At 40.1% G+C, this 15,418-nt stretch overlaps 1 protein-coding gene across 1 annotated transcript; it reads right to left on the reverse strand.

The window, feature by feature from the left end:
• Window positions 1-478: 478 nt before the first annotated feature.
• LOC100135901 (myosin-7) lies at window positions 479-15,168 on the reverse strand. Its single transcript, XM_021620081.2, has 40 exons — window positions 15,078-15,168; window positions 14,906-14,947; window positions 13,683-13,891; window positions 13,193-13,336; window positions 12,945-13,101; window positions 12,828-12,855; window positions 12,632-12,737; window positions 12,390-12,482; window positions 11,942-12,005; window positions 11,755-11,853; window positions 11,240-11,343; window positions 10,913-11,051; window positions 10,694-10,812; window positions 10,340-10,489; window positions 10,078-10,248; window positions 9,603-9,912; window positions 9,433-9,506; window positions 9,055-9,260; window positions 8,832-8,955; window positions 8,157-8,293; window positions 7,812-8,067; window positions 7,344-7,586; window positions 7,080-7,256; window positions 6,840-6,985; window positions 6,674-6,764; window positions 6,192-6,581; window positions 5,958-6,084; window positions 5,742-5,860; window positions 5,460-5,656; window positions 4,495-4,678; window positions 3,672-3,837; window positions 3,279-3,403; window positions 2,888-3,196; window positions 2,577-2,780; window positions 2,179-2,475; window positions 1,923-2,027; window positions 1,728-1,823; window positions 1,475-1,609; window positions 1,099-1,147; window positions 479-605 (listed from the first exon to the last, which is right to left on the reverse strand). Exons 3-39 carry the CDS (start codon window positions 13,881-13,883, stop codon window positions 1,127-1,129), a joined length of 5,814 nt encoding a protein of 1,937 aa, XP_021475756.1. The 5' UTR covers window positions 13,884-13,891; window positions 14,906-14,947; window positions 15,078-15,168; the 3' UTR covers window positions 479-605; window positions 1,099-1,126.
• Between the last annotated feature and the right edge of the window lie 250 nt (window positions 15,169-15,418).

Raw genomic sequence — 15,418 nt, forward strand, 5'->3', positions numbered from 1 at the left:
TTTAGGCAAACAAAATACATTGTTCATCGGTGTGGGTAGTAGTTTCACTTTCTGTCTAATTAGGTATTTTCTGAACAATGTGCCTGTCCATTTAGGGCAGTTCCCAACCTTTTTCGATTACTGTACGACAAACTGAATTTTGCTCTGCCAGAATACCACTGAAGTACCTGCTCCTGCATTTGAAAAGTAGGCCTATGGTCTCATGAGTCTTCCCAAGTACCCACTGTGGATGGGCTAAGTACCCCCAGGGGTCCTAGTACCCCTGGTTGGAAGCCACTGATTTAGGGGACACAATTTGGCCCAGGAGCACAACCAGAGATGTTTGTCTATTTTCCTGATTCTCTGTGGGGTCCCCTAAATCTCATTATATTCTATGAAAACCAGTGTTTACTTAATTTTGTTAAATAACAGTTGATTTCATGCTAATAAAATGTCTATAATTCCTGTTTGTAATAGAAACAAGCAAAACACAGAAGGCCTATTTTAAATTGACTTTATTCTTTATTCTGCTCATGTTACATGGAGAATATAGAAAACTAAAGCACTACAGTCAGGAGATTTTCAGTAAGGTCCATCCAAGAGCTTCACTCTTCATCATGACATTTCTGTGACAGAAGATGGATAAAGGTTCAAATTGAATTAACTATCGTGAACACTAAAAACATTCTTAGAATATTCTGTGGATCATCAACTATAAATTAAACAATGGGGCACCTTGTTTGAGTTTACAGAGTACACTACAAACATCATGCATTACACAAACTGTTTACTAGTAAATTAAAGATTTTACAAAAATAATTAAAGAAGCAACGATGTCTAGTGTTTATCTAAGTAAATGTCTAGTATTTATAAGTAAATAAAAATGCGTTGCTTGCCATCACAGTAAGTCACCACTTAAACCAATAAATATTATGCTTTTGAAAAAACATTTTTTAAACCAATGACAGGAAATATTATTCAAATGTATAGAATATAATAGAATAAGACTTTCTTTATAGGTAGTTGTATGGTTATTGGACATCAAATAGTTACATACAAAGATATTGATGTTGGGGCCGTCGTCATACATGACAAATGAAAACCAATAAAAGAACTGACCTGGGAGCCGACATCACAACTCTTGACCTCACTCTTCCTCCTTTCCTTTCTGTGATGGAGAAGATGGATTGATTATGAGAAAAGGTTTTATACTGCCATTTTGTACTGTAACCTCTGGTTGAAATGTTACAGTTGGGAACTTCAACAGGTATAGTTACTTAGTAACAATTTAACAAATAATGAATGTATTACTTCTTTTCTTCAGGAATCAATGGGTGAATATAGAGAATTGAAATGACCATTAAACAGAGTCCCAGATCCCAGACTTTAGTATTGAAGCTATTTAAGGTTGAGGATTTTGCCATACATTACAACTGGGAATCTGCTTAATTATAACCATTACAACTATGTACATTGAAACAGCAACTTCACTGACCTTGGAGCCGGAATCACGACTCTTGGCTCTCATCTTGTTAACCTGAGACTCAGCAATATCAGCCCTCTCCTCTGCCTCATCCAGTTCATGCTGAATCTTGCGGAACTTGCCCAAACTGGAATTGGCTTGTTCCTCCTGTGAATAATGTTAAATATGAATGTTAAAAATCCTGTGAATAATGTTAAGTTTCTTGCAAACAACAATTTGAGAATTACAGCTGTATTAGTTGGATGATGGAACATTTTCTACTTACAGCCTCCTCTGAAGTTCTCTTGTAGGATTTGACCTTCAGCTGCAGTTTGTCCACCAGGTCTTGAAGACGGGACAAATTCTTACGGTCTTCCTCAGTCTGTCCCCAAAAAGAAAGGAAATAATTGTCATTGGTGTGTCTTACATTTGATTCTTAGCGTGTTAATAATGCACTGTCAAATTAAAATATATGATGTACCTGGTAGGTGAGCTCCTTGATGCGTCTCTCATATTTACGGACACCTTTCACAGCATCACTGCTCCTCCTTTGCTCCATTTCCACTTCACTCTCTAGCTCCCTCACCTAGAAAGAAATGATGGATGTTAACACATTAATTCAATTTACGTTGTTAGTTACCACTGCTTTTAATATTAAAGCTAGAAATATGACTATAAATATGAAAAAATGATTTAGAATTAATAGAAGATTATGTAGCTGGGCCTCCGACACTTACTCTGGACTCCAGCTTCTGGATCTGCTTCTTGCCACCTTTCATGGCAATTTGTTCAGCTTCATCCAGGCGGTGCTGCAGGTCCTTGATGGTCTGCTCCATGTTCTTTTTCATGCGCTCCAGATGAGAACTGGTGTCCTGCTCCTTCTTCAGCTCCTCTGCCATCATGGCAGCATCAGTAATGGCCTTTTTGGCCTTTTCCTCAGCATTTCTGCACTCCTGCACAGCCTCCTCCACTTCATTCTGAAGCTGGGATGTGTCACCCTCTAGCTTCTTCTTCTGGCTCAACAGGCTGGTGTTCTACACATATATATGACAAATTCCTTTTAATATAACCTCAGCAAATCTCAAATCGCAGACATTTTAAGGAGAACACGAATTGTTATCTATTACCGTCTTACCTGTGAGTGCAGCAGCTGAACTCTCTCACTAACATCCAGCAGTTCCTGCTCAGCCAGTTTGCGACCTCTCTCAGTCTGCTCCACCATGGCTCTCAGCTCATCCAGTTCAGCCTGCATCAGGTTGTTGCGTCTCTCTACAATAGCAATGTTCTCCTTCAGATCATCATTGCCACGAAGAGCATCATCCAGCTGCATTTGAGAATCCTGTAGAGAGAATTTATGATTTTACTATATTTTGTTTCACAGTGTGGTTTGGCTTTTTGTGAAGGCACAAGCAATGTTTTTAATTCACAATGGTGTGGAGGTGTTACCTTCAGATGGGAATGAAGACCCTTAAGTTGCTTCTGGGCCTCTGCTGCCTGCCTGTTGGCCTGGCTGAGCTGGATCTCCATCTCATTGAGATCTCCCTCCATCTTCTTCTTCAGCCTGAGAGCTTCATTCCTGCTGCGAGTCTCTGACTCCAGGGAGCTTTGCAGGGTATCCACCACTCTCTGCTGGTTCCTCTTATTCATCTCCATCTCCTCATCCTTCTCCACCAGCTTCCGTTCAATGTCAGCTTTGACCTGATTGAACTCCAGCTGTGCTCTCATGATCTTGCCCTCCTCATGCTCTAGGGAGCCCTATGAGACCACAGCCACCCATAGTTTAGAAGATTTTACAATTCAATTCTGGTACTTTCACTATCAGTAAATGTTTTCTTACCTCAGCTTCCTCTAAAGCAGACTGTATCTCAGCCTTCTCCTGCTCCAGCTGTTTACGGATCTTCTCCAGCTCATGGATGCTCTTTCCTCCCTCACCAAGTTGCTCAGTCAGGTCAGAAATTTCCTCTGTGGAAAAATGTAATTTTACATAGAATCTTTTTGTGACAACTAGTAGGGTTGGGCTGTATCCAGATGTTCATACCGGAGTATACGGTATTACCGTTGGTGCATATTTATTTGGAACATCTTAGATAGTTACATTTACAGTATTGAAAATCATACCATCGGTATGAAAAAACACGCAAGCCTAATAACTACAATATTTTTGTGATCTCTATAACCTATCAATCTTTAATTAACTAAGTTATATAGGCAATCATGCACATTCTCTGACCTTGAAGGTTCTTGTTCTCTCTCTTCATCGTCTCTAGGTGATCCAGAGATTCCTCATAAGAGTTCTTGAGTTTGAAGAGTTCAGTGCTGAGAGATCTGGCCTCTTTCTGGGAGCTCTCTAGCTCCGTCTGAGACTCTTCAAACTTCTGCTTCCACTCAGCCAGGACCTGGACACGTAAGGGGTTTCAATACAGTATATGATTAGGATAATATGTACTTTATTGTCCATTAACTTACAGAAGAACGATGCTCACAACCTAAGCCCCCGAGAAAACACGGGCAGAATGCAATGAGTCAGCCGCAGTGCAACTCCCCTGGAGCAATTATAGGGGTGAAGTGCCTTGCTCAAGGGTATGTAGGATGATGACAGCAACCTTCTGGTTGTCGGCGAATTCAACGCCAGATTTTCTCATCTGAGCTGGGATTCAAGGCCTGCTTCTCTAACCACTAGTCTACATGCTGTCCCTATTATGTACTATAATCAATAAAATGTATTTATAAAGCCCTTCTTACATCAGCTGATGTCACAAAGTGCTGTACAGAAACCCAGCCTAAAACCCCAAACAGCAAGCAATGCAGGTGTAGAAGCAGGGTGGCTAGGAAAAACTCCCTAGAAAGGCCAGAACATAGGAAGAAACCTAGAGAGGAACCAGGCTATGAGGGGTGGCCAGTCCTCTTCTGGCTGTGCCGGGTGGAGATTATAACAGAACATTGCCAAGATGTTCAAATGTTCATAGATGACCAGCAGGGTTAAATAATAATCACAGTGGTAATGAAGACTAATAGGAAGGCTAATTGGACTTGTCTACAATTAATTGTCTTACCTTGTCGAAGTTCCTTTGCTTTTTGTCCAGAGCGGCAGCAGATGCATTGGATCTCTCCACATCCACCATGAGATCTTCAATCTCATTCTGGAGTCTGTGTTTAGTCTTCTCCAGGGAGGAGCATTTAGCATTAACAGCTTCCACAGCCTCCTCTGCATCCTGCAGACGCTGAGCCAGCTTCTTCCTGGATTAACATAGATGAGAAATATTTAAGACATCTGCCTTTTTTCTGTCTGATATTTAATGGTTCTATATCAGGTCATCTATGTATCATTCATCATGTACTTTTGTGTGTCACTAATTCAGCCAAGGTTGAATAGCCTTAAATGTAAGACAGAAACCTTGCTTTTTTTTGTAAGCTTCAATATTGCAAATAAATTGTGGCTTCTATCAATGTAATTGTCTGCATACTTTCCAATCCCCCATAAATATTTTTTTTAAAGATATATTATTAAATGTATATATTTTTTAAATATGTGTTTGTTTATTATTTTCCCCCAACCCTACCATCCCTCCTCTTATTGGAGTAAACTAATGGACGACAACAACAAGACTTAGGCTCCTACTTCCATCTTATACATACTATATACATTTTACAGACACAGTATATTTTACATTAGTTATCTTTTGTTTGTTTTCAGTCCCATCTTTCAGCTACCCTCAACCCCACCCATCTATCTCTGAACACCATACAGTTGTGAAGTTTCACAAAAGTTCTGAACCTTTCTTTCTATTCTCTTAGTTCCTACAGATTGTAAATTAAATATAAAAATTTTTGCTAAGTGTGTTATTATTTTATTGATCGATTGACTATGACTTTTCAGATCACCCAGTAGTGCTATTTGCAGAGTTAACCGGGTAAATGTTGCAATCCTTCAGCCATTCCTGAATCTGTATCCCCCATATATATAACATTCTATTGGTTACAATAATTTTGTATAATAATTTAAATTAAGCGTCCTTACTTTGCATCTTCAAGCTCCTCGGTCTTCTGGATGGCATCAGTTTCATACTTGGTTCTCCACTGAGCCACTTCAGCATTAGCCTTGGACATGCCACGCTGCAGCTCAGACTTGGCCTCCTGCTCCTCCTCATACTGCTCCCTCAGCAGATCTGAGTCATGGCGAGCAGACTGCACTGCATGGGCAAGTGCGTTCTTTGCCTGGTAAGGACATTTTGTAAAGAATCAAATTATGCCGGAGGTTAAATGAAGTTGATTATTGACACTGCATTTTTAGTATAAATACCTTGACTTCCTCCTCCAGTTGTCTCTTGAGGTCTTCAATCTGCTGAACGTTGGACTGCTTACCTCTGGTCAGTTGGGAGACCAGAGAGTCCTTCTCCTCCAGCTGTCTGGCAAGTTCACCTGTTTTAATGCAATTCTAATTATTTCAAATTATATTACTTATTTGGTTATTTGTTGTTGCTGTTCATGTGAATGTCCAGATTTTTAGTTAATATACCATTCTCAGTTTGAAGCTTTGCTTTCTGCATGGTGAAATCATTGATGGATCGCTGTCCTTCCTCAGCTTTCGTCCTGTATTCACTCATCTGGTCCTCGAGAGTGCGGCACATTTTCTCCAAGTTTGTCTAAAAACAGATTTGTTTTTTGAATGACAGAACATCGTCACTAGATTCCATCATTAAAAAGCATGTACCGATAACGCATTTTATGATTGCTCAGTGATACCACATACTTTAGACTTGACAATCTGCTCCATGTTGGAGACCACATCGTCCAACTCCAGCCTGAGCTCACTCTTCTCCTTCTCCAGCTTCTGCTTCACTCTCTGAAGGTTGTCAATCTGCTCTCCCAGGTCAGCCACACTGTCAGCATTTTTCTTCCTCAGAGTGGCAGCTGTAGCCTCATGCTGCAGAGTAGCCTCTTCAAGGTCTCTGCGCACCTTCTGAAACTCAGCCTCCCTTTTCTTGTTCATCTCAATCTGGGCAGCAGTGGCTCCACCTGCTTCCTCCAGTCTCTCACTGATCTCTTCCAGCTCTCTGGACAAGTCTGCCCTCTGTTTCTCCACCTTGGCACGGGCAGCTCTCTCAGCCTCAAGCTCTTCCTCCAGCTCTTCAATGCGGGCCTGAAATGGTTAGAATTGAAATGTTTTGGTAAGAACAGAACATAAACAAGTGTAACACAATGATTACCTTTTCAACAATACTATTAAAATACCTGCAGCTCCTTCAGTTTCTTCTGAAGTTGGGCACTCATGGCCTGCTCATCCTCAATCTTGCTGTTGAGTTGGCTCGTCTCAAAATCCTTCCTGATAAGTAAAGCACACATTTTAGAGCTTTCTGTAAAGGAATTATTCATTAGATTTTGTGGGTTGTGATCTTACTTCTTCATTCTCTCCTCCAGTTGCTGCTTGTCGTTCTCCAGGTCCATTAGGCTCTCCTGGGTCAACTTCAAGTCTCCTTCCAGCTTTCTTTTGGCTCTCTCAAGGTCCATCCTGACCTTCTTTTCTTGCTCCAGAGACCCTTCAAGCTGATAAAGGATATATTAAACAATATTGTGCAGTAGGCTATTTTAGGATTTTACTTATTTTGTTGTAATTTTTTATTTCCTATTTGGTACTCACATCATCAACTTGCTGTTCCAGTTTGGCTTTGGCCTTGGTCAGCGTGTTGACCTTGTCCTCCTCACTCTGCAGGTCATCCAACGTTTGCTGATGAGCCTCCTGCAGAGCCTTCTTCTCCTTGGTCAGCTTGGCAATGATTTCGTCCAGAGCTGCCATCTCTTCAGTAAGATTTTTAACCTAAGGAAACGGATCAATGTCTTTACGTTTTCATCCAAAACAATCAATTGGAGTTTTAACAATACAATAATGAAGAACAACTTTTACCTTGTTCTCTGTGGCATGCTTTTCCTTCTCCACTTTAGCCAGAGTGAGCTCCAGATCATCAATGTCCTTCTTGAGTTCTGAGCACTCATCTTCCAGCTTCCTCTTCTTGGCAGTCAGCTCTGAATTCATCTCCTCCTCATCCTCCAGTCTTTCTGTCAGCTCTTTGGATTTGGCCTCAAGCTGGATTTTGCTCTTGATCAGACCCTCGCATCTCTCTTCAGCATCACCAATAGTGTCTTCTGACTGTCAATGTGTCAATATATTGTAAGTATATCAAATTCTCCAAAGCTCAGAAGTTTGTTTGGTGGCAAAATTTGGAGACTACAAATGCTACGCTGATTGTACATACCTATTTAGCAAATCATGTCTCCTCTTTCTCTGTTTTTACATTTCTCTAGTTAGCTAAGGCAATTTTGACAAAGGATTTGAGTGCAGCAATGTAACGGTAGTTGGGTTAAAGTTACTCACAGTTTGGACAGCGATCTGCAGGTCATTCTTCTCTTGGATAAGGGAGACCATCTTCTCTTCCAGCTCCTTTCTACGGGCTTCACTTTTAGCATAAGCCTCTTTAAGCTTCAGGAATTCTTCCTTCATGTTCGCCATCTCCTTCTCAGTCTCTGCTGACTTCAGCAGAGGTTTAATCTTAAAGAACATCTTCATCCAGGGCCAATTCTTGACACCCATGAAGGCACGAATGTTCCATTGGATCACAAGCAAGGCGTCCCTGTGAAATGGAACAGAAGTAGCTTCTTATACACCCTTTTCCACCTCCACCATATTGTCTGCAGAAGTTTTATTTACTCTTATTCCAACCTGCGGTCAACAATTTTCTGGAACTCAATTCTGGCAAGTAGACCACGTGATCGGGCCTGCATTCCAGTGATGATAAGAGCGAGACGGTCATCTCTCATCTCCTCAAGGGTACCCAGGAGACCAGCCTTGAAGAACACCTAATGATAAACCAAGGCCATACTTTGGTGCATGGATTGTCTTGTATTTGTACGATTGTATTTTTCTGCCAGTTGACCATAAATAACTTGAATGTGGTATCTCCCAGATTTACAAAACGTAGTAGTCATATTTAGATGGCTAATTTCTTGCCTCTGTGAAAATGGCACAAATTGACCACAAGTTGGCCTTGTAATGTGCAATTGATTTTACAACTTCTGTCCCAGCATGACCGAGAGTGAAAAAAATGTGCACGTTTTTAAAAAACATGTACAGTATCTCAAACAGTATGGCCACAATGCTTTTGATATCTTATATATAGCCAGATATGGATCTACTACATGGTAAATATTTGAATTTCTTGACTTGATCCATTTCCCCTAGAGACAGATGATGTGTAGAAAGCATGCTCAGTGGTATATCATCAGTTATTTCAACAGGCATTTCTCAGGTAAACTAAGTGGTAATATACTGCTTGGACCCCGTAATTGCTGCTGGTCCAACAGGTCTTATTGCTTTTCATCTATTTAGGGAACTTACCTTAGTGTGTCCTAATCTGTACTGGGTGTGGTCAATGTCCAGAGAGCCTAGCAGTTTTTCTGCTGCCTTCATGTTGTCAATGAACTGACCCTCAGGGATAGCATTTGGATTGAGGATGCGGTATCTGAATTTAAATCAGAAAGCAATTATCTTCAAAAATGGAACACCTGAATAGTTAAACAGTTTAATTTATTTTGGACAGGAAATGCATATTGATTTGTACCTTTGTTTGAAGTCAGCATACAGGATCCTGTTGGGGAAGCCCTTTCTGCAGATCCTGATGCCTTCCAGCACACCGTTACAGCGCAGCTGGTGCATGACCAGAGGATTCTCCATGGCCCCAGGAGTCTTGGTCTCGTTGGGGATGAGGCAACGCACAAAGTGAGGGTGAGTAGACCTCAAGTTGGTCATGAGTTTACCCAAGTTCTCCTGTAAGTATGACAAATGTAGAATTTTCCATAAATGACTCCCAGTACCTCACGAGTCATAATGGCATTTAATGCTAACATGCCAATCCACAACAAACTGACAAATATAATACATTTGTTATTTTCTGCCATTTGAAAACATCAGAAGTATATTGATTTAAAGTCAGATCTACCCTGTGCAATGCAGACACAGTCTGGAAGGAAGAGCCTTTCTTCTTCTTTCCTCCAGCCGCTTTTTCTTCAGGTGCTGTATGATAATGACATCAATTAAATATACGATTGTCATGTACATTTGTATTTATTTGAGTGATTTGTAGTCTTTGCCGATAAAAACACATCGTACCTCCTTCTGCACCAGCATAGCTCACAAAGAGGTTGGCCAGGAACTTAAGACTTGACTTCTGGAACAGTCCGACCACAGTCTCATTCAGCGGGTCCTTGTTCTTCACCAGCCAGTTACCAATGTTGTAGTCAACAATGCCAGCATAGTGAACCAGGGAGAAATGTGCCTCTGGTCTACCCTTAATAATCCTAGGCTTCTGGAAGCATGCATTTTTGCCCAGATGGTTCTCATACAGCTTAGCTTTGAATGTAGAATCACTGGCCTTGGGGAACATGCACTCCTCTTCAAGGATGGACATGATACCCATGGGCTGAAAGGGGAAAATGAATGAAAATAAATGAATACTAAGGCAAAATAATAAATATGAGAATAATTTGTTGTTGAAGCACATTTATGAAGATTGCCCTTGTAATGTTTGAAATCTCAAAAGATTCAATCATATAAATTCAACTTATGTGAAACTGAAGACACCAACCCTTTCAATGAGGTCAATGCAGGCAGCCAAGTCCATGCCGAAGTCAATGAACTCCCAGACGATACCCTCTTTCTTATATTCTTCCTGCTCCAGCACAAACATGTGGTGGTTGAAGAACTGTTGCAGCTTCTCATTAGTGAAGTTGATGCACAGCTGCTCAAAGGTGTTGAACTGAAATAGAAGTTTACAGTTACTTTATTTTGTCAGCTGTAATGTTTTAGATGAATTGTTTCATGACGTGGCCTTTTGTCAAATCACTCACATCAAAGATCTCAAAGCCAGCAATGTCCAGCACACCAATGTAGTGCTGGCGAGCGTTCTTTGTGTCCAGTGTAAGGTTGATTCTTATCACCATCCAGAGGAACATGTTCTCGTAAATTTTCTTTGCCAGTGCACCAATGGAGTAGTAAACCTTCAAAATATTGAGAAAATAATTTACCAAAACATAGACTCCACATAAACGCATAGGGACAGTTTCCCAGATGTATATCAGGCCTTGGACTAAAAGGCATCATCAATGGGGAATCACAGGCATGAACATTTTAGCAACTCTAGACAGAAGTGTTATGCTCAAAATTATTATCTCCTGGAAATGTACAACTTTTTTGAGACTCACCTGGTCGACACTCTGACCTTTGGTGACCCACTCATTTCCTACTTTGACCCTTGGGTGACACAGCCCCTTGACCAGGTCAGCAGAGTTCAGGCCCATCAGATATGCAGCTTTGTCAATATCTGGAAAGGCAAAGTTTTATGGTTGGAGGAGGCACTCTGAGCGTCAGATTTTTCAGATATGACTTTATGTTAAAGTGAGAGGTTTTTAATCAGTGCTCACCCTCAGTGCCATCTGCCTCTGCTTGCTCCTCCCGCTGCTTATTCTTGAACTTCAGGTTGCCGTAGTGCATGATGGCCCCAGTCAGCTTATAAATGCCATTAATCTCTTCTTGGGAGAATCCAAGCACATTAAAGGCATCCTAGTTTTCGAAATAAAAGCAATTTTTTTGTATTGGAAAGAGAGTTGGATATAAGTGGATTAAATCAAAATCAAATCACATTTTATTTGTTCACATGCCCTGAATATAACAGATGTAGACCTTGCTGTGAAATGCTTACTTCCAAGCACATACAGTGTTCAATATGTTCATGAACATATTTTACTCACATCAGTAGCCATTAGCTCATCTGCATCATTGATGGAAGTTACAGCAATCTCTCCTTGGGAGATGAAGGCGTAGTCATAGGGATTGCTGGTGATGAGAAGCATCTCTGAAAATAATCGAACAGCACAGTTTGATTTGTGTTCAGGCTGTGGTATAGGCCATAACATAATATAGTGTAAGGGCCCCCCCCTACCGACCAGGGCGCACCCAACAGTTTGGGAACCGCTGGTCTAAGATCCCTCCCAATGTGTTATCCAATGTCATTTTAGAAAAACGCTCAGTGTCGTTGTCCTCACAAGGATTTTGTTTAACAAAATCTCTTTCTCTGAGCAATTGAATTAGTATAAAATGTATATAATAAAAAAATGTAGCTAAGTATTTGTATTACAGTATTTGTTTTGCTCATCTTTATCATGGGATCCAATAAATCTGTACCCCACTGTAATCAGTAGTTCTCAGTTGAATTCAGAATTAGACCTTAAGCCTGCTCAGTAGTGTTTGATGATTTAATACTCACCCAGCAGTTCTGGTTTCTTTTGGGACAGGATCTGGTAGAAGATGTGATAATCTCTCTCAGCCTTGAGCTGGAAAGTTACACGTGACTTCTCCAGTAGATCTGATCAGTATGGAAAAGTGCTTTTGGTATTAATGTGTTTCCTGTCAAAGAGACCTTCAATTCTGAGCAAATATACTATTGTACTCACAAGTCTCAATGTCAGCAGACGAAAGCTTCCCAGTGACTCCAAAATGAATTCGGATGAATTTACCCTGTAAGTTATTGTCAAAAGCAGAAATGAATGAGCACACCAGATCTGGGAGTAGTAATTGTTTTCTTTTTGAATACCTTCGGTGTGCTTGATTGAGCTTGAATGGGTTTAAATCCCACCTATCTGGTAGGCTCAATTAAACACTGAAAGTATTTGAAATAAAACAAATAGTATTTAAACCCAGGTCTGTTGCACACATACAGTCCCAAAAGGGAAGATTAGCTGATGGACCCGAGGAAGATTAGCTGACGTCATGACATCAACTAATGGGGATCCTAATAAAATTCTTATCTTTATAAAATTCAAATACAGAAGATGGTAGATCAGATGAACATTTATGATAAGATTTGAATGTTCTTTGACTGCAAACAAAGACCAAACTTACGAATCGAGAGGAGTTGTCATTCCTGATGGTCTTGGCATTACCAAAAGCCTCCAGGGCAGGATTGGCCTGGATGATTTGATCTTCCAGTGTCCCCTAGAAACCAACATCCATACAGTGTGAAAATGCTGCAATGAACACCAATACTACATGAATAAAAATGGATTTTGTCAACATATGCTCATCCAGCCATGAAGAATGTTTCATTTGGGATTGATAATGATGAACATTTGCATTCTATTGACCTTTTTTTCTTCTGCAGCGCTCTTCTTTCCGCCGACAGCAGCAATGCTGGCAAAATACTGGATGACCCTCTTGGTGTTCACAGTCTTTCCAGCACCGGATTCTCCACTGGGATTGAAATACAAATGTTGATGTCTCAGAATTTATTGTAATCATAAATAGCCTCAAATCAATATAACCTTTGGTTGATGTACTTACGTGATAAGAACAGACTGATTTTCCCTGTCTGTTGAAAGAGAAGTATCAGTAAATGTGTCATTACACAAAAATGATTTGATATGCCAATGTAGATGAAAAGGAAAAGTTATATTTTACCTGACAACATGTACTGGTAGGCATTGTCAGAGATGGAGAAGATGTGAGGAGGAGCTTCTGTCCTCTTCTTGCCTCTGTATGCATTGACAACAGACTGATCGTACACTGGCAGCCACTTGTAGGGGTTGACAGTGACACAGAACAACCCTGAGTAGGTCTGTGGAAGACGAGGGAGATGCAGATTTAGTTTCATTCATTTGAATGAATGTTTGATTTAATGGAGATATTAGCAGTCAGGCTTGACTTACGTAGATCATCCAGGCTGCGTAACGCTCTTTGAGGTTAAACAGCACAGCAGGCTCGTGCAGGAAGGTGAACATCGCCATGTCCTCAATTTTATCAAACTTTGGCGGGTTCTGGGGGTGAACGTCATCCTCCTTCACAGTAACAGTCTGAAAGATGGGCAAATGAAATGATTTTGTTTCATTTTCAGGTGAAGAGGTATTCACTTTTGAGACAAATCCTATCTTGAGATTGCACACAATGTTGAATTTTCACAAATCAACCATTTACATGTAATGCCTGATTTGCATAAAAGATAAAGATCTCAAGTCAGGATTCTGCTCCTTGTTATCTCTTGTGAGAAGAATGTTTATAGTCAACAGTAAAGCGCATAACTCAATTCAGTTTATAACTAACTGTTCATCAATCCTAGAGTTATCCTAGTAGAAAATGTATTATCTTGTGATTTTCTCCAGGTCATATATTTTCAGAAATGCTTTTCATCAAAATATTTACCTTTCCAAACTCAGTATCAACGGTGACTTTAGCCCCATCTCTGCTGGTGATTGTGGCCTTGACGTACTCAACCTCAGGGTCTGGCACATAGCACTCTCTCTTTATGTCAAAGGGTCTAGTCTGGCATTCCATACGCTCCTTGTCTGACTTACGCAGATAGGAAGCTGCGCCCCCAAACTCTGCCATCAATGCGTCCCCCATTCTTAAATCTGTGCAGGCAGGAAAAGAGCATTGGACACATACATATGTATATATTACACACAGTACCAGGTTTGAGTTGGAATAATATAATGTATTTGTTGTAGATATGTATGTATTTGTGTATATAGTATTAGGTTACATTTACTAAACTATAGATTTACATGTGGCTGTCTTCTCACTGATGCCAAGGTGTGTTGTATGCTAGGATTCTCATAACAAACTGTTCTCAAACTTAAAGCTGCAATATGTCACTTTTTGGGCGACCCAACCAAATGAACATAGAAATATGTGTTATAGATATGTCATGATCATTGAAAGCAAGGCTAGGAAGCTGTTCTATATGCACTATTTCTATGCTTTCCGTTCTTAAGTTTTGTTTTTGTGTATTATACTTTCAGTTTTTTACAGCTTCAAAAAGCTGAAAATATAAAGTTATTTCACATCGTTTTAGATAGTACAATGATTCTCTACACTATACTTGTAAATTAGCCTTAATACTTAAATTATTATTATTTTAAAGACCTAAATCAATTGAAATATTAGTATCACTGTATGTATATACTGTTTATGTGAGTAGTATTCTGTAGCATGGCAGACCAATAGAACTTTTAAATAATAGCTTTAAAAAATGGTGTCGTGTCAGAACACCAGTAGGCTACCCGATTTAGAACCCTAGATTGATTGATAAGACTTTATCTGAACAATATGAAGGTCAGCAAACCAATAGCACATTGAAAATAAACCAAAACATGTGAGGTTCACAGCAGACCAAAAGTAGCTAGGTCCACTGTAGCTCAAATCTACAGCTTGTGTTAGTGATGACATTGACTACATGTAATTACTATACGGAAAGACGTATTGTGCATCATATACAAGTTGACTAGATTGATGAGTAGACAACAAAATAAAACAAATGGCATTTGAATAAGAATTTGGCAAACTGTCAATAGTTTTCATGAAACACATTAAACCACTAGGAGGCATGTAGTAGAACCTCTACTTTAGAGGATTATGATTCTTACCTGTTGTTGGTCACACCCTGGATACGTTGGAAAGGATCTCTACTGAGAATGAAATAGACAAATATAAAGACCAATATCAATCAACTTGCCAGTTTAAATGTGGTAATGACAATTGTTTGGTCCTGTGATGATTATTTTTGCCCTCCTCAGCAGACTGCCTCTATATGCTTACCTTCAGGATGTCCAGTGCCTTGTGTCTCCCCTGGTCTGTCTCCTCTGGTCTCCATCACTCTTTATAGAGTGTTGATCAGCCCTATATGGAGATGGGCCATGTCAGGACATGAATTAGACTGATTATTTCAAAAGATCTGTATTTGGGGCTAGAGGTGTATACCTCTTTTGACCTATCAGGCTCGTTCTAACAACAGGCTATTCCAGGGTGGACAGAGGAGGGGAGAAATTGGCTGCATTGAAAGCCCACTTGATCATAGGGCAGTCTCAGGCACTGTAGTCATCTAAAAATGCCAAGCATGTATATTTGACCAATGGGAATTAATCCAATTATATATTTTA

The sequence above is a fragment of the Oncorhynchus mykiss genome, chromosome 11 (assembly GCF_013265735.2).
Source record: "Oncorhynchus mykiss isolate Arlee chromosome 11, USDA_OmykA_1.1, whole genome shotgun sequence".
Classification (NCBI taxonomy): domain Eukaryota; kingdom Metazoa; phylum Chordata; class Actinopteri; order Salmoniformes; family Salmonidae; genus Oncorhynchus; species Oncorhynchus mykiss.